This window comes from Pteronotus mesoamericanus, unplaced genomic scaffold (genome assembly GCF_021234165.1).
Source record: "Pteronotus mesoamericanus isolate MK-2021 breed Mesoamerican mustached bat unplaced genomic scaffold, CSHL_Meso_final contig_27, whole genome shotgun sequence".
Lineage (NCBI taxonomy): Eukaryota > Metazoa > Chordata > Mammalia > Chiroptera > Mormoopidae > Pteronotus > Pteronotus mesoamericanus.
The window spans coordinates 21,829,135-21,848,268 of record NW_026555115.1 but is presented as its reverse complement, the minus strand read 5'-3'; the positions used below and the strand labels follow the sequence as shown (position 1 = coordinate 21,848,268).

The window sequence follows — 19,134 nt, the reverse complement described above, 5'->3', positions numbered from 1 at the left end:
CTAGTGACTGTGTCTTCTGATCTGTAGACAGTCATTTGAAAACCCTAAGTTACTTCCTTGTTTAACCAATGTTTAAAAAAAAAAATCTCCTTACCATTCTCTTGCGATGTGTGCCTTTCTGACAAAGACATGGTTATAGTTTATGTTTAAAGTAGATACCAAGGTGGACTCAGAATGAAATTCTTATATAAAAGTCCATTAACATATTCCCATATTTACTAGCTCTCTCCACTAACAAAGGTGGTATGTATACAAGCTTATGTCAGTTATAAAAGAATATTCTCATGCTTCTCATAGTTAAATATTTTCCCCTTCCTAATTCCTCTGAAGTTAGAGGTTTACCTACATAAATACAGCTGACCCTTGCACAACAGTTTTCAACTGCTTCCTTCTGATTTCATTTTATTTATTTTTTAAAAGATTTTATCTATTTTTAGAGAGAGAGAGCAATGGAGGGAGAAAGGAAGGGAAAGAAACATCAGTATGTGAGAGAAATAGCCATCAGTTGTCTCTCACATGCCCCCAACCAGGGACCTGGCCTGCAACCCAGGTATGTGCCCTGACTGGGAATCGAATGAGTGATCTTTTGGTTCACAGGCCAGCACTCAGTCTGTTGCGCCATACCAGCCAGGGCCCTTATGATTTTAGTAACACTTTTTTCTAGCTTTACTGTAAGAATATAGTATAGTATATTATATATATATGTGTGTGTGTGTGTGTGTGTGTGTGTGTATATAATGCATATAACAAAGTTTGTGTAAATGAGCTGTTTTTGTTATTCATAAGCCTTCTAATCAACAGTACCATTAGTAGTAAAGTTTTTGGGGAGTCAGCTGTACGTAGATTTTTAACTGTGCAGGGGGCAAGGTTGGTGCCCCAACCCCTGCAGTGTTCCAAGACCAACTGTATGTCAAAACATTATTACCCTTCACTATGCAAGGGTAAGATAGAGGGCTGGCTTCACAGATTAGGTGGTGGGAAGAACTACCTGATTCTAAGTTTGCTATAAGTCAATAACAATCGCCTATCACAAATGCTTCTTAGACAGCACTGTTAACAGTCACATAGTATTTAACAAAGTCCTTACATGTAGACGCTCTTCATTTGAGACCAATCACCCCATTAAATATAGTTATTACTTTCACTTTACTTTTACAGTTACTTTACTTTATAGTTTTTAGTTATTCTACCCATCAGGCAGAATATATTTTAGCTATCCAATTAAGTCAAAGAACCTGCTCTATGTCACACACCAAATAAATGTTCCCGTGACTGTCTGATGCTAGATCTACATCCTATGCCAATACTAGGTAAGAAATATGTCCAGATCTAGATAAAAATTAATGACTTGCACTCTAATCAGACTGAGTTCTCTTTTTAAAGAGGGGCACTGATACACTAGGGATATCAAGGACTAATCATGGCTACAAAACATCTGAAACTGAAGTAAGAGCTGAGGTTATTAAATCTTAAAACTACAGACAAGAAACCTTAAGTTGTTCTATGGCTAAAAAGAAAATCCAGAACTAATGGGTATCAGAGGGAATAAAATTCAGCTCAACATGAATTCTAACGAATCTCCAATAACTCAATGGGTTGCCATCGGCAACAAAGTGCTCCGCCACGGAAGTATTCAAGCAGAGGCTATGCCAGGAATATCTCACAAGGAATTCACTGCATGAATTGAACGAGGACTCCTTGAGTTTATAAATCCAATGTCTATTACTAATATCTCTTCATGGAGGAAAAATTTCATTTTTATCTATGCCAAGTTAATAGCTATCCATCCCCCAAACTTTCCAAATTTGGAAAACTATAGCCAATTGTTTTGAGATTTTATCAAATCAACTTAGATTATTCCTCCCTAACCATAAAACCTCACCCTGCAAGACAGTTTTAAATAAGAACTTACTCAAACAGTTTCTCTGCACCAGCTCTGGAAATTGTTTGGACAGGTATCTTGGGCAATCCTGATGACTGAGATGGTGGAAACTGAGTGTGATTGAAAGAAGGGAATCCGGGTGTATAAGGGTCACCTGTTCCCAGATGAGCCTAGTGAAACAAAAGGGTAATCAGCTCTATCAGACACTTATTCAAGAAGGTTCCTGGTAAGTTCAGATTCAGTATAAGGCTATATATAGCCCAAGCTTTGTTTAGCACCTTAAAGTCTGAAAGTCTGAGTGGCTCTACGATACATGACTCTTGATTTTATGACATATACCAAATCCTCAATTTAAGACACTAAGTAGCCTTCCCGTATTTGTGAGGAATATGCTCTAAGACCCCCACTGGATGCCTGGAACTGCAGATAGTACTAAACCCCCCATATACTATGTTTGTTCCCATATATACATACATACACACATACATACACATACTTTATGCTTGCTCTTTGGCATATCCGAACTGCCAATATCACTTCTTCTTTGGGACTATTATGAAGTAAAATGAGGTTTTCTTGACACAAGCACTATGATACCATGACAGTCAATCTGATAACTACAACAGCTACTTCGTGACTAATGGGCAGGTAGTGTGTACAATGTTGATACACTGGACAAAGGGATGATCCAGTTCCAGGCTGGATAGAGTAGGAGGACTCAAGATTTCATGTTACTCAAAAAAGCACACAATTTACAATTTATGAATTATTTCTGGAATTTTCCATGTAATATTTTCAGACGGCAATTGACACTGGGTACCTGAAAGCAAAACCACATATAAGGGGGGACTCCTATACTGATGAAGTATTTTTATCAGTAAGCAATAGCTAGGTTTCAAAGTCATGAAATCCATCTTCTTGCTTACTGCTAAAACTCTCCCAGAAAAAAAGGTATTTAAGAAAGGAAGAATTCTATCAATATTTCTATTAATGTAAGTAAGGGCTAGCAATAATCTGGAGAACCCAAAAACTTCCTTACAAAAAAATAAGAACTCACATGTCCAAAGAGTGGAAGTTCTGCATTAACAACAGGAAATTTAGTATAGTCCATGTAGATCAACACACCAATTGCATTAAAACTTTCAGCATTTGCAACCTAAAGAAAAACACATAAAGCTCAGAATATGAGATCTAATCATATAAAATTATAAAAATACATACTCAACTTTATTCTAAAGAACAAAGGGTTGACAAGAGGATTATACCTATACTTCCAGATGTTTCAAGTAGCTTATGGTTAAAAAATATATATGCCTTAAAACTCACTAAGAGTTTAAAAGAGAAATTAAAACCCATCCAAGCTAACTACTGTTTTTAATGTGTTCCACTCTGGTCCCTTGTGTAGGTGTGACTTTATTTTCATTTTTATAAAATCTAGTTATAACTGAATTCTATGTATACATAAACTCGGTTCCATAGACACAATTTAAATTGCTTTTACTAAAGTATTTTTGATGAGTTCATTTTCACTGAAAGACAATGGCTACAAAATAATCCAAGTGGATACACCATAGTTTTGTATCCTATTAACTTAGAATAATTGGAATTTACTCAGTTCTTTCATCAAATTAAATTATATTATCAGGTACGAGAGTATAAGATTTTTGGCTTTCAGAATGTAATAAACTTAACAATACCATTTAAATGAAGAATTATATGACACCAATGTATTTAATAACTCAGAGTACTCATACTCACCTTTTCAGCAAAAGTGATTTTCCCTGCTCTAACAATCACTAAAGATCCATTCACAGGAATGCTTAAACTCTCAAAGTCTTGTTTAGTGCCAAAATTAGCATGGACCAGTTTACCCTAAAATAAAGACATTAGATGTAATTAGTATTTATGTTACCAGAACAGCCATAGAGTCTAAGACAGAATGATTTTTCAGATCAAGATTTCTGGCCTCCTATATTCATGTCTTTCATTATCACATGCTATCTTTAATCAACCTCGATCTATTTCCATTAATTAATTTACATTTAATCTATTTTACATTGCTTCAGACATCTTGGGGGTAGAGAAAGAATAAGAGACATACACCAATATAAATATTATAGGCCAGCCACGGCAGCACCAATTACATAATGTTCCCGCACTTGTACCCCAGACAACTGAGGACATACATAGGAACAGGTCTTCCCAGAAAGTTCTGACAATGTATTTGTCCAAAAGTGGTCTATTATATAAAGTGACTTGCACAGATCAACTTTTAGGTGTTTATATAAGCTGCCATTATAATGTTCCTAAACTCTATTAGACCTCAGATGTACAGCTATAAACCGACATTAATAACTAATTATCTATGGAAAGCTTGCAGGGGAACTAAAACCCTCAGTGTTTCTTAACAGAACAATCCATGTACCTCCAATCCCCTCGCTTGTAGGTAGCTGAAGAAAGTGATACAGGTAAGCAAGAAGGCAAACAACCACAAAACTTCACCTGGTTTGGAAGGCATCCACTAGATAGACCCCTGATATACATGTGATTTTTTTTATTATTTTTCAAGTATATTTTGCTGATTACACTATTACAGTTGTCCCATTTTTTTCTCCCCTTTATCCTCCTCTTCCCTGTACCCCCTTCCTGTCATTCCCCCCCAAACCTTTAGTTCATGTCCATGGGTCGTACATACAAGTTCTTTGCCTTCTCCATTTCCTATGCTATTCTTAACCTCTCCATCTATTTTGTACCTACTCTTTATGCTTATTCCCTATACCTTTCCCCCCATTCTCCTCTTCCCCTCCCTTCTGATCTCCATTTCTGTGATTCCGTTCCTGTTCTAGTGGTTTGCTTAGCTTAGTTTTGTTTTTGTTTTTTAGGTTCAGTTGTTGATAGTTGTAAGTTTGTCATTTTACTCTTCATGGTTTTGATTTTCTCCTTAGCTAAGTCCCTTTAACATTTCATATAAGGGCTTGGTGATGATGAACTCCTTTAACTTGACCTTATCTGAGAAGCACTGTATCTGCCCTTCCATTCTAAATTACACCTTTGCTGGATAAAGTCATCTTGGATGTAGGTCCTTGCCTTTCATGACTCTGAATACTTCTTTCCAGCCCCTTCTTGCCTGTAAGGTTTCTTTGGAGAAATCAGCTAATAGTCTGATGGGAACAACTTTTTGGTAACACTCTGCTTTTCTCTTGCTGCTTTTAAGATTCTCTCCTTAACTTTAATCTTACAATGTGTCTTTGTGTGTTCCTCTTTGGGTCCAACTTGTTTGGGACTCTCTGAGCTTCCTGTACTTGCATGTCCATTCTTGCTCTTCCTCTTCTCCCTCTGGCACCCTTATGATTTGGATGTTGAAAGTATAAAGTTGCCCCAGAGGTTCCTAAGCCTCTCCTCAGTTTTTATTTCTTCATTCTGCTCCAGTTGAATGTTTATTTTTTCCTTCTGTTCGAAATCATTCTTTTGAGTCCTGGTTTCTTTCTCTTCACTGTTGATTCCCTGAATATTTTTCTTTATTTCACGGTGTAGCCTTCACTTCTTCCTTTATTTTTCATCTGTACTCAAGCATTTCTCTGAGCATCCTGATTACCGGTGTTTTGAACTCTGCATCTGATAAGCTGGCTAACTCTTCATCACTTACTTTTTTTTTTAAGTTTTACTTTTTAAAGATTTTACTATTTTATTTTATACTAAAATGATAATTATGACAATTACATATTATATAACATATAAAATATAATTATATAATGATATATAAAAACTTTTTATATTTTTTTATTCCGCCAGCCACCACCTCACCTGCCCCAGTCTGCCAGCCGCTACCTTGTCTCGCGTCCTTGCCGCCCCAGATGCCCATCTCTACCCCTCCTACTTGTCTGGATGAATGTTTCTTCTTTAACTATTTGGTTGTTGGACTTCCATGCAGTTCAATTTTCTGGCAGTTCTGGTTGACTTTTGTTTTTAAATTGGTTGTTACCCTTCTTTACGTTGTGAGAGGAAAAGAAGCGTATCTACGTACTCCTCCGTCTTGGCTGTAACTCTCCATATAGGTGATTTTAACCCGAAAAACCTAGATACAGCTATTCTATGTCACTGTTTTTTAATTTGTGTCGTAGTCTGGCCACACTTGTTTAAGTTTTATAACATCAGTCATTAAAGAATCAAGCTAAGACTAGAATGCAACCAAGATGGTATTGATATCTATCCCCACATTACGGGGAATCTGATAAATGGGCTCATTCGGCAAATACTATCTTGTGCCAGGCATTGTCCAAGGCCCTAGGACATAGTAGTAAACGAAACCAACCCTTAGCTCTTTTTTAAAGATTTCATTTATTTTTAGAGGGGAAGGGAGGGAGGAAGAGAAAGGAAAATAAAGCACGGTAACAGGAAATGATTAAAAGAAGGACATTTTTGATAAGATAATCTAGGAAGACTTCCCTAAAAAGGTAATATTAGAGAAGAGACTTGCACAAAGTGAGGAAATAAGACATGCAGATATTTAGAGAAGATTGGTTCTGGCAAAGGGAAAGGCAAGTTTATAGTAGCTTTGAGGTGACAGTGTGCTTGAATTTGAGTGTTTGAGGAACAGCAGGGAGGTTAGAGAGGTCAGAAGAGAGAGAAGAGAGCAACAGGACTACTTAGGGTCTTGCCGGCCAAGATGAAGACTTGGGATTTTATTTAACCATGGCACAGGAGGGTTAAGAACAAGAATATCTCATGATCAGTTGTGTTTTACAAGTCAGTTTATACTATAACTCATACGAATGACAATGAGTTTTTTAGCGATTAAACAGAGAAAAAAGTCATGCACAGTTATTTTACTTACAGAAACTGTCCCCTCCTTACTATATGCCACATAACCCGTAGGATTCTCCACCAGGTATCCTGAGCCACTGTTCACAGCCACTATGGTCACTGAGTTTTGAGCACTGTTAAGAAGATTTAAGTTAAAATAAAACTAATACCACCGCTGGAAAAAAAGTAAATGGCTTTAATACATTTAATCTTTGCTACTTTTATCACAACTGAAGTAGCTACTCTGTAAGATAAGTTTACCATCTTTCAACATACCTGCCTTTGACCTGAATCTTAACAAAATGTTCATCATGCCAGGCTTTGCTGAGTTGAAATTTACGGAATTGACCTTCAAGATAAAAAGCAAGGCTTTCATCTTTTTGAGATCCAGCCTCACGAGGGACATAGGAATTTTCATTTAGCTTCCTGGAGGAAAAAATGTCACTGTTAAACCAACTGAAGTTTGATTTAAAATAAACATTAAACTCAAATACCAGGCAAACCGGTTTTTTTTTAAATTGAGATAACACTGGTTAGTAACATCACATAGGTTTCAGGTATACACCATTATAATTTGATATCGGTACACACGACAGCATATTCATAACCAAAAGTCTAGCTTCCAACAAGTAAAGCATAACTCAATACTATCCATTAGAGTTAAGATAAATAAATGGTGACCCAAAACTTCTGGATTGACCAGATAAAATTCGAAGAAAAAAAAATGTGCCCAATATCTGAAGAAATTTAGGATTTCAAATGTGTTAAAACCATTTTATCAACTGGAAAGAACTCCTTCAAGAGCCCCATCCCAATACAATATATCTGCTTAGGGTAGTTTTAGGGGAAATGAGCAGCTTCCAGAAGCTCTTTGGTGAGAAAAATGAGACAGTATTACTGTTGGTGAACTTAAGATTACAGTTTCAATTTTCACCTACTTTGAAGCATTATGAATCCCCTGGAAGCAAATCTGCTTATTCTGATCTGCCGTGGCTATTTGTAAATATACATGGCAGATTAGTTATTTTATCTTTTTTGGGAGAGAGGGGTGGGTAGGCTATACTCTCACTTCATCCATAATACCTGGCGTACAATATACACAGAAGTACTCGTTAGATGGAATAAAAGCGTCGATATTTCTAATTCAACACTACAAGAATTATTGTACCACTGAAACTACAGGAAACTAGTGAAAGGTAAAGGATACATTTGTTTTTACAGAGTTAGATACATGCCTAAGAAATATCTTAAAAAGCCAAAGATAGAAACCTTAAGGACACTTCTTAGGGCATGGATTAATGAGTGAGAAATCAAGGAATAATAGAGACATACCAAGTTGGGCAGTCAAGTTAGTCTCGATCTAGAGGACAAAGAAGGCTACCGATGCCCCTGGCAAGGAGCAGAGCTCAGCATGACTTAAAAGGGGTTACAAAGGAAAATCAGAACAAAAGAAAGTCTGACAGTAAGCAACAAGGTACAAAGAAACATATGACAGGAAGATTAAAGACCTGCGATTTTATTTTATTTTTTTAAGAAAAAGGAGGGCCCCCATAAAAGTTCTAACTTTCCCTTATCAACATAGTTTGAATTCTTTACTGACTCCTTACCCTCTAACTAAACATGGGAAGTCTCCCCTACTCTTTCCTCCAAACTGTCACCTTGGTTTAGATACTGAAGTTAAATTTATAAAGTAGCCCAAGCTTACTTGATTGTGTTGGCAAACTCTACGTTATTCAGTTTCTCTGATAACATTGCTTTGAGGTCGGACCAAAATAAACGGGAAGGTGTTTCGGGAAGGTACTCTTCTGTTTCCTCTGTCTCTGGAGACTCTGTTCCTTCACATTCAGCTTTTGGTTCTACTCGTTTACAATAGCCCAAGTAGCCAATCATAAGTCCTAAGGATGAAAAGTTTCAGAGCTGAATTCACAGAATTTCATTTATAACCTATTCCCAAAAGAGTCGTTAATATTTTCAGCTGAATCTTGAAAATATTGGTTTTAGTCAAATGGAAAGCAGTCTGAAAGTAAATAATGCATCTGTTTTATATATTTCAAACCATTTAGTCTAATACAATACATAACTTTATTTTTAGTCATTTTAATTTTTAGAGACAGGGAAGGAAGGGAGAAAAAGGAGAAAAACATCAGTTAGCTGCCTCTCACACACCCTCAACCGAGGACCTGGCCCAAAATCCAGGCATGTGCCCTGACTGGTGGTCAAACCAGCAACCTTTTGGTTAAGCCAGTGCTCAATGCACTGAGTCACACCAGTCAGGGCAATCATTTTATTTTGAACAGTTACTTTTTCAAAGTATATAAACCTTTTCTTCCCAGAAGCCTTACTTGAATCTTTAGGCCAAGCTTCTATGCTACGTATATCCTATGCATTATTTCTAGTATAACATTTGCAAATAACACTGAAATAATTCTTGTGTCTCTTTCTCCCACCAGGCTAAACTCAAAGACAGGTATAGAATCTTAATGACTGTACTCCTACTACCTAACACAATGGCACATAAAAAAAGTTACAATGTAAGTGTTTGCTGAACTGAATTAACAAACTTCTGAGAGTTGGTGACAATAAACATTTAAGTTTTGAGTGGCCACTCTTACCAATGAAGAAAAAGATGATCACAGCAATAGTTCCATAGCAGATACTTCCATTAAACCTTTTTGATTTTGCAACATGGGCATGATTACCCCTCATGCTGCTGTCATCATTTTCTTCCTCGTCTGCAGCTAGTTTCATCTCCACACGACTATTATCGCCATCTACTTGCCGTGCGAGACTAAACCGGGTATATGACAATGGTTCTCCACTAAACTGAGATTTTTAAAAAAAGAGAAAGAAAAAGCATTATGAAAAAGAAGAAAGGGAGTAGGAACATTTACAAAAAGTTTGGTCAGGCACTATACTTATTATTGGATCATTACTGTGACTTTGCTATACATTCTTAGGGAAAAAGAAGTTCTCCTTTCAAACCATTATTCTTCCACGTGCTCAGTTCTGTCAATGGCAGGTGAGAGAGAGATCATACACTTGCCTCCTTCCTCCCGTTCATTCAGGGTTTCTGTTATGTGTATCTACTTGTATACCTTTTGGTCTGGGCTTCCTTTAGTTAATGTGATCTACTTGGCAGACCCCTTCCACCATGCCCCAAATACCCTGAAACTTCTGACATGATTTCCCATAACTAATGCTACTCAAGACTAACTATACGAGTATTCTTCTTTTGCGGAATGTGTTAGGCCTCAAGAGCACCATTTCAAATACAAGTAAATACCTAATAATAGCTCTGGGTATTATTTCATGCTTACTTGGTAAAAGGCATTATAGTATACTTCATATTCGTACACACTGGTGACAAAGAAATATAAACTTAAAATATCTTACCAAGTTAGAAAGTGCTGATCTGGCTTGATCCATCATTCTGAGTTGCCACACAGAAGAGCCTAGTAATAAAATAGAGAATTATAATAATGAGATAGATGCCATTGATTCAGATTAATGAAGGCTTTTCATTACCATGCTAGATTATTATGTATCAAATTTACTTTTAAATAAATTATCAACCTTCTAGAAAGGGCCCTTAACCAGGATATTTAGTTTACATGACAACTAAATTTAGTGTGAGGCAAATGTGATAACCAACACACATGGAAACTAGATTTGGTGTAATCTCTGATTAGATCTTGAGTTAAGGTGGATTGGATGTGGAGATAGCTTCAAGGACATTATTGGAAGAAATAAGGAATTTTAGCCCTGGCGAGTGGTGCTCAGTGGATTGAGTGCCGGCCTGTGAACCAAAAGGTCACTGGTTCCATTCCCAGTCAGGGTACATGCCTGGGTTGCAGGCCAGGTCCCCAGTTGGAGGCATGTGAGAAGCAACCAATCAATGTTTCTCTCACACATTGATGTTTCTTTCCATCTCTTTCTCCATTCCCCTCTCTTTAAAAATAAATAAAATCTTTTAAAAAAAGAAATTTGAATATAAATTATATACTGGAACACAGTATTGTATTAATGTTAGATTTAGGGAATGCGATGTATTGTGTTTTGGAGAACTTGTTCCTAGCAGGGATATTAATGGTTAAAAATTTAAAGATGAAGTTTTATAATGTCCAAAACTTTCAAATAGTTCAGTTTATAAAATATAAGAAATAAAGCAAATGTGGCAAACTGTTAATTAATGAATCCAGGTAAAGGACAAATTACTTTTTCAATGCTTCCTATAGGGTTGAAATTTTCAAAATTAAAAATGCAGGGAAAACTACTTAGACTGTCATCCATGGTAAGTAGGTTTAAGTAACTGAATTTAGTTACAGGGACAAATACAAAAGACAATAGACAGGCACTTGAAACAAACAAACAAAAAAAGCCACAAGTAGAATTAAGTCAAGGCTCATCATACTACAAAGACCAGTAACAAAGGATCTCCAATAGAAAAAGAGTAAAAACCTGATTCTTCTGATTAAATGAACGGTCCTATAAATTATTTGATAGACCTCTGAAGCAAAAAGAATATACAAAAGACAAAACACAGAGTATGCTATTTTCTAGATGAAGAGTTCAATTAGCTGAGAGGTTAAGTGACTTGGTCAAAGCTGAAAAATGATAATCTAAAAATGAAGTTCAATGTGTTAATGGGGTTGAAGAAATTGTGTTCTCATGCCCAGAAATATTAAGAAGTTAATCTTAAGTTTTTCAAAGCAAAATATACCTCTGTAACCACTGAGTACTATATTAAGTTAAAGCATAGGTATTAACTGAAATCTGGATTTTTAAATTAATTTGCTTTGAGTGTATCTAGATCCTTGAAATTAAAACATTTATGTCATACTCTCTATTTTACAGCTTTTCAGATACTACAGGTATACTTACAGCACGTTTAACACCCACATGGCACAAAGCAAGTTGTGAGATATATAGATTGCAAAACAAAAGACATTACGTACACTGAAATTAGAAAAGTCTCCTATCAAAATCTCTTAACAAGTTCTTTTAAATTCATTAGTTTTAAAGACCAGAGCCAATAACCAATAAATACCTCATATTCTTGGAAGCACAATCTCTTGCCCCATCTGGTGCAAAACGCTAATCACTATCACTGCACCAGAACTACACAGACCCAATCACTAGAGCCAGAACTAGAAGGCCCCACCCTGAACCAATTTTAATCACCCTTTTCGAGGAAAAAGCAACCCACGTTTAATTCTCATCTGAATCAGCCATTTCTCAAGGTTTCTAGTTTTATATTAACTTTAACACTAGAGTGACAACATATTTAAACAAATGATCTAAATAAAGGATTTAAATAAATGATAAAGAGATTGGGTGATTACAAATCTACAAAAAACAGGTAGATATTAATAGAACATGTAATTATGATTTTATAATTAAAACCTAAGTACATTTTTTAGTGGGAAAACAGATGATAGTTATTTCTATTTCAATCCCCAACACAAAACTAAAACTGTAACATAAAAAATAATCAAGTCAGAGGATAAAAACTGTGACATAAGTAATTTCTAGTTTAACCTTGTGTCTGTGAAGAATACAGTAACTCTATGATATCTACAAAAATTATTCCTGGAGTTTTATATACAGGAAATTTGATTCAAAATTACCTCACACATAGTGAAGCTTTCTATTTAAAATAACCCCTTAATGAATTTTCTTCCAACTGAAATCACTCTTATGTGCTCTGAAAGCATGGCAGAAAACTCCATACTAGTTGCAATAACTGCTCTGTCTATAAACAAGTAGTTCTGTTAAAAGGCCACACCTAAAAGCCAAATAATTCTTATTTGTCTTATTTCAACATTTCACCACCAATGCTGATAACTGACTACAAGAAACCAACCATCACCTTGTTTTCATTCATATTAGCACTTTGTATTTCTTTGGTGTTCTTAATAACTGGAAAAACGATTTAGTTTCTTACATTAATAATGAAAATTAAGGTAAGCAAAACAGAGCCCCATGTGCCTGGCACATGAAGTGGAAGGAGGATCTGAAATGTCTTCCACTGGGTCATGGCACTGAAGACAGGAGGCAGGCAAAGGTAATAGCTAGACTACACTCACAAAATCTTTAAAATTCAAATTATCTTATTCCTACTTTCTTTAAATGTGGCATTAATTTCTACTTAATTTTTTCACATATAGTAATTATCTTGGGGTCTTCAGCTCCTTTTGGGTGTCTCAAAACCAGGAGTCTGTATACGATATATGCAGCTAACGTGGGGCACAGGGCGCGGGGCGCGGCGGGGGGGAAGTAAGGAGATATATACTTTCCAAAATATACTTTCACCTATTTTTAACACACTCAAAGCTGCTACTCCATTTTACCTGAAATAAAAACAAGACACTTGTTATTTCTGAAAAGCTCACTTCAATTTAGAAAAGAGGCCACAGTTTCAAGTCCTTATAGCTCGTGTAAAGTGAAGTTCCTCTGCCTGCTTGAGGCTCTGTTCTAGAGATCTTCACTACGTAATACTTCACCACCCTCTACTTTCTCCAAAATGAGAGAGAATCCGCCCCTGCCTCTGCCTACTAACATTCTTCTTCTGTTCTTGAAGTCCTACTCATTTTTTCCAGGCTCAGCTCAAGGGCCATTTCTGTGAAGCCTCCTCTGATTTCCCTATCCTTTATAGTATTTGACATGGAATTACATAGTAATAAAGAGGTTTTATTTCTTAACAATATAGGGCATACTTAATGTAGGAGGTTCTTTTTTCATCATTTGGAGATGGTAAGAAAAAGAATATAATGAAAACCTTATACCTGGAATCTCTTTCTATCCCTGCCACTATTCTGATTTATCCTGAAATCAATGGGCAAAGCTTGACTAGTAGGGATATTTTTAAAAGCAGAAAAATATTAACGTTTACGTGGTAAGGCTCCTAGACCGCAAGCAATTGGTTATAGGTACTCATCTTGCAAACTATTTCCCTAGACAACTATGTATTAGCAGACGAAAATGAAGAGTACACGAACTTCTGCGAGGCTCTCAGAACTCGTAATTATGTATACAGAGTTACTTGCAAAGAGAAGGTCAAGGTTTTTACTAGCTTTAAGAGTCTAAATTGAAAAGGCAGTGGAGGAAATCAAAGAAAACCAGCAGGTTCTTTATTCCCATTCAGCTTTCTGAAAAAAAGATTGCCCAGTGGAAGGTCAGGACCACTTGAAGTCATTGTAGTTTCTCTGTAGTGCTCATCAAGGAATATACACAGAAGGCCCATGCACGGAAGTTCCAAAAGGCCCCAGAGGATCATTTTTAACTAGATTTCATTGTCTGATTCAAATTTAGCTGTGAGCCTTTCTCCATTATGGATAAACACATTAACATTATCGGAAGCAATTGACTCGCTTTAGGGCAGAGTTAGCCAAGGTGTTCTTCCCTATCCAACAACCTTCAGCACAGGCTAGAAGCACACCATTACTTGACAAGAACATTCCATCAAACACAAGTTAAAGGGAACTATGCTATATATAAACTTTTGAAAAATATTTTATACCAATGACAATTTTTTTTTAAATTCTAGATTTTCTTGTGAAGCATATTGAGTTTATTATAATTCAAAACTAAGGGGGGAATAAAACAGCAGAGCTAACAGGTACTTTAGAGCACCTAAATCTTCATAGTAAAAAATTTCTGTAAGTTGCCGAAAATGTTTGTCAATAATGTTGAACTCCTCAGCTCAGAAACAACTGAATCAGCATCTAGTATTCCAAATTCATATTTAAGCAGAGAATAAAGATACCAGGGTTGTAACAGGGCAATTACTTCCCACTTCAATACCCCCTCCCCCTAAAAAACAGGAAAAAGTAGCAATCAAGTTCTCTGATATACCCAAGGTCACTACAGTGTGCAGAGAGGAAACGTGAACTGAAGAGAGCCAAGTCAACAAAATACAATTTTCTTACCCACTCTCCCCGCTACTACCTTAAGACAGGTATCCACCAGAAACAGTGGCACAATGGGCCTTTAAGGTGTTTATCAATACAGCACAGCACAGCCCTTTGTCCATAACGCTAATTTCCTAAAGAAGCAAGCCGATTCCAATCCAGATAGCTTTCACAAAGTAGAAATTTTATTCCCATAGTCTCCCATCTCAGTGAGGAGAGCCAAGCAATCCGAATGTTCTCAATGCGTTCGCTGAACCTGCGGTGTCCAGTCGGCTTCTGCTTTGGGAAAACTGAGAACCCACACACTAGGCCAACAGGCAGCGTGCGGCACGGAAGATTAGGTTACAGCAGAGTTCAAATGCCCATCTTACAGAACCCCATCTAAATGCTCAGGACAAACTCGTAACCGAATCCAGGCCAGCTTTGTCCTTTTCAGCACTGAGACCAGGTCCCGGGGCGAGCACCCAGGAAGCGAAGGGCTACGAGTTCAAGGTCACCCACGTACCCCGACAGCCATTCCCTTGGGACACTTCCTAGAGCAGCCACGTGCTCGCAGCAGAGCGGGCCAACCCTGAGACAGCACGGCTTGCCCGGCTCAGGGCGCACACCTTGCTTCTAAGCCTAAGGCGTAGGGCTGTCCCACGAGGACCTGCAACTTTTAAAGGCCAGCCAGTGAGGACAAGGGACCAGGGTGGCCCGAGGAGCCGGAAGCAGAATGGCGGGGCGCAGAGTGACAATTGGGAACCCCTCATCTCGCCCTCAAAACCAGTCGCCACTCGGTGACTGAAACAGGCATGAAGCAGAAGAGAGGGGGAAGGACAGCCCCACTCTGCACTGTAGATTCACGCCGCTGCACCTGCAGCCTGCTCCTTACGCCGTCGCCACCCCTTCCTCATCCGCACGCGGGCGACGCTCCATCCCTCCCGCCCGTTCCACCCGTCCCCTGCGGCTCCCCGAGGATGCTGGACAGCACCGAGCGGGGCCGCCCGCAGAACGTCCGGACTCGCCTGCGGACAGGCGAATGAGCGGAATACTACCAGCGGCGCCCCACTCACTCTGGAGCCTCCTCAAGTCTGCGGATCACCTTACGCCCGCTGGCCGACGCGAACGCCCTCCGATGGGAGAGCTGCCCCAACCAGCAGTTTATAGTCCGGTCCCGCCTTCTCCCACCCCCCCTCGTGCGTCACTTCCTGCCTCACGTACACCTAAAGTGGGGCTTTGAAAATGGATCGCCTCGGGTGGAGGGTGCGGGAGCACCCGGACGTGCAAGCCTCAGGAGCGAGGGGAGGGGCGGGGCGGGGCGGGGCGGGGCGGGGCGGGGCGGGGCGGGGCGGGGCAAGGTGACGAAAAAGGCAAGCCTTCAGGTTGCCGGGGGTTGGGGGAGCGCGTGATTGGCAGTCTTTCGCTTCGCGCGCTCCTGCTGGGGTGCGGCCCACAATTTTGCCACCCCCAGGCTTCAGTCTAACCTTGACGGATCATCAGGCCTTGCAGAGCAAGGTCAAAGGTGTTACATTTACTCCTAAGGACTGGATCCTTACAAATCCTATGTCCTTGATGAAATTATTGTACATATATCTTTTGCAGTCGTAGAAATATTTAGGATAAACAAAGAGGAAAAATTATTAAAAGCAAGATGCAAATTTGTACTTAGGATGTGGAAAAGCTGCACAGGAACCAAGACTGGTTCGCCTAATGTTTAATGCATGAAGGGATGGAAGGGAAAATAGAAAAAGTGATTCATTAGAATGAGAATTTACATGAACTTTCATGTTCATGGCCATTATTGTTACAGAATCGTGCAATGCTTAGTAAATGAAATTGAGTTTTTTTCACTTTTTAGGCCCTTTCCAAACATTCACATCTTCTCCCTGCCTCTGATCTGTAACGTACGGTCCCGCGAGGGAGATTAGACAAATTTACAAATAGCTACAAAGCCGGAGTGGGGGTGGGAGAGAACCGGACCGGGGCTATAAAAGGATTACAGATAAAGCCTTTTCAAGATTAGAGCCCTGAGGGGTGTAGAATAGTCCTTTAAAATGCAAATCAATTTAAGCTCTTGCTCTTCCCTTAATGCAAAGTAGAAATAGAGGAAATACTTGGGGTCTACCCACCCACTTTCCCTTGACCCCGTCCCATAAAATTTCTCCCAAAGGAGAACTATTTTAAAAACTTATAAGCAGGAGCACCTCTGCACCTTAGTGGATCTACACAGGAAAAAGTTAAAAGCAAGGAATAGGATGAATATGTATATAGCTGTGGAGGGGCGGCCTTGAAATTAAGACAATAGGTCTGTTGAGTCCCCTTTCTTTCCTAGACTGATGAGGTATTAAAAAGCAAAATCACCTCTAACTGGTGTGGCTCAGTGGATTGAGCGCAGGTCTGGAAACTAAAAGTCTGGAGAGCTGTAGGTTTGATTCCCAGCCAGAGCCCATGCCTGGGTTGCAGGCCAGGCCTGGGTTTGGGGTGTGTGCGAGGCAACTGATCTAGCACATGTTTCCCCTCCTCTCTTTCCCCTTCCCTTTCCCTGTCTCTAAAAATAAGTAAGTAAAATTATTACCTTTTTTAAAAAATGGTGGTATCCTTGTGAAAATTTTACAACCATGTGGGAAAAGGGGGGCTTTAGGAGATGGAGGTCAGGACAGAATCAATGAAAACCCAAAGTAAAAAAATTTATGTTTACTAAGATAAAACAAGCAGGAAGGACACTACCTTAAAGAATATGTCAATATTTTTATTTTCCTGCTTTTATTAGTAGGAGCGGACACTAAGCAATTAAATTCCCTTTATTATCCCTTTCTCCCTAGAAGGATCTCCCTCCTCTGCAATTTCAAGTAGATGAAAGTAAATTTGTCTTGCTTTTTGCTGAATCTATATATATGGAGAGGTAATTTTGCTTTGTCTGGTATTCCATAGAAATGTTCCATTAAATAGAAAACCACAGGCCCAAAATCTCATCATTCATGCTAAAAACCCATGATATCAAACCTAGATTTAATACCTGATCTCATTACAGTTTCATCCTCTCCCAGAAATGTAATCTTAATCAACCAGTCTGAAATTTTCCACCAGTAAAGTAATTTGTCACCTGGGCCCTCTTCATTACCCACCAACCACACAGAAAGAAGAGGCAATCGCCATGAGATAAAAACATCCCATTCTCTTTCCCTCCCCCCTGCCAAAAACACTCTCACTCCAAAATAATCTTTTTAAAAACTTTTTAAAATTTTATTTTCAATTTTAAAAAGAGGAAGAAGTGGGGGTGGAGTCAGAGAACAGGAGAGAGATACATCTATTGGTTGCCTTCCAACTGGGGACGAACCTGCAACACTGGCCTGACTGGGAATTGGTCGACCCTTCGGTTTGCGGTGTGATGCCCAACCCACTGAGCCACACCTGCCAGGGCAATCCTTTCTTTTAAAAGCTCCCTTGCCCCAGCTTCTTCCTATAAAAACCTTCCATTTTGTACACCCCTCAGAGCACCCTTCTAATTGCTAGATGGGAAGCTGCTCAATTCATGAGTCGCTTAAAAAGCCAACTAGATCTTCAAATTTACTAGGTTGAATTTTTTTTTAAGAGTTCAAAGATTTTACTTTTTTTAATCTGATTTTTCTTGTCATTGTTGCGCTATTACATAACCCTAGCTCTTGCTTCTGAATGACTCCCAATACTGTAGTCATCATTATGCTTGCAAAGAAGTAAGTTTTTGGTAACCTCTATGTAAACTATAACTGAGCTCTGGCTGGTGTGGCTCAGTGGATTGAGTGCCAGCCTGTGAACCAAAAGGTTGCTGGTTCTATTCCCAGTCAGGGCACATGCCTGGGTTGCAGGCCAGGTCCCCAGTAGGGGGTGCATGAGAGGCAAACACACATTGATGTCTCCCTCTCTTCCTCCCTCCCTTCCTCTCTCTAAAAATAAATAAGTAAAACCTTTAAAAAAAACTACAACTGAAATGGATATTATTATTTTACTTGTATTAGTATTTATTTTATGCTGAATTGACTCCTGGGCCATAAGCTTTTGTTTCTTCAGTTTCTTCTAGGATATCTTTTTCTTCTGTGCAACTTCCTCTTCTGGTTTAGAAACGATCTGCTTTTTTTCAGGAAGGATCATCTCAGTGTGGCAGGGAGAGCTCACATGGGGATTAATCTGCCCATGAGCCCTGTAAATTCTACACTGCATATAGGGAGCTTTGTGCTCAATGACCAGAGAATCTACAACTAAACCCTTAATTTCAGCATTACTCTCTGCACTTTTAAGCATGTGCAGCAAAAACTCAGCACTCTTTTTGGGCCACCCACCCTTTGTCCAGCCCCACTGTTTAGCCTGGGCACACCTACCAACTCCACCATTGTGTGGACAGAATGGGACACATTACTTCTTTAAAGAGACATCTTTCAGATACTTGGTGGCTTTTCAAATATGCATACCATTGGTGGCATGGGCAGTTTCACCAGTGTTCTTAAAGCAAACACAAAGATTTGAACCTCTTGATTTGCATGATTTTGTGGGGCTTTTTGGGTCAAGTGAATAGCGAACCAT

At 38.8% G+C, this 19,134-nt stretch overlaps 1 protein-coding gene and 1 pseudogene across 5 annotated transcripts in view; both read right to left on the bottom strand.

Moving 5' to 3' along the window:
- Positions 1-15,741, bottom strand: part of TFRC (transferrin receptor) — a 26,160-nt gene extending 10,419 nt beyond the window's left edge. The window contains exons 1-9 of one of the 5 annotated variants that reach the window (XM_054575149.1): positions 15,603-15,741; positions 10,079-10,137; positions 9,298-9,508; positions 8,391-8,580; positions 6,962-7,111; positions 6,717-6,819; positions 3,641-3,754; positions 2,940-3,038; positions 1,913-2,052 (exon numbers count right to left, since the gene is read on the bottom strand). In XM_054575149.1, the coding sequence (XP_054431124.1) occupies positions 1,913-2,052; positions 2,940-3,038; positions 3,641-3,754; positions 6,717-6,819; positions 6,962-7,111; positions 8,391-8,580; positions 9,298-9,508; positions 10,079-10,114 (1,043 nt within the window). In that variant the 5' untranslated portion in view covers positions 10,115-10,137; positions 15,603-15,741. The other 4 variants (XM_054575150.1, XM_054575148.1, XM_054575151.1 and 1 more) reach the window with 4 other exon arrangements.
- Positions 15,488-19,134, bottom strand: LOC129071652 (60S ribosomal protein L17-like; annotated as a pseudogene).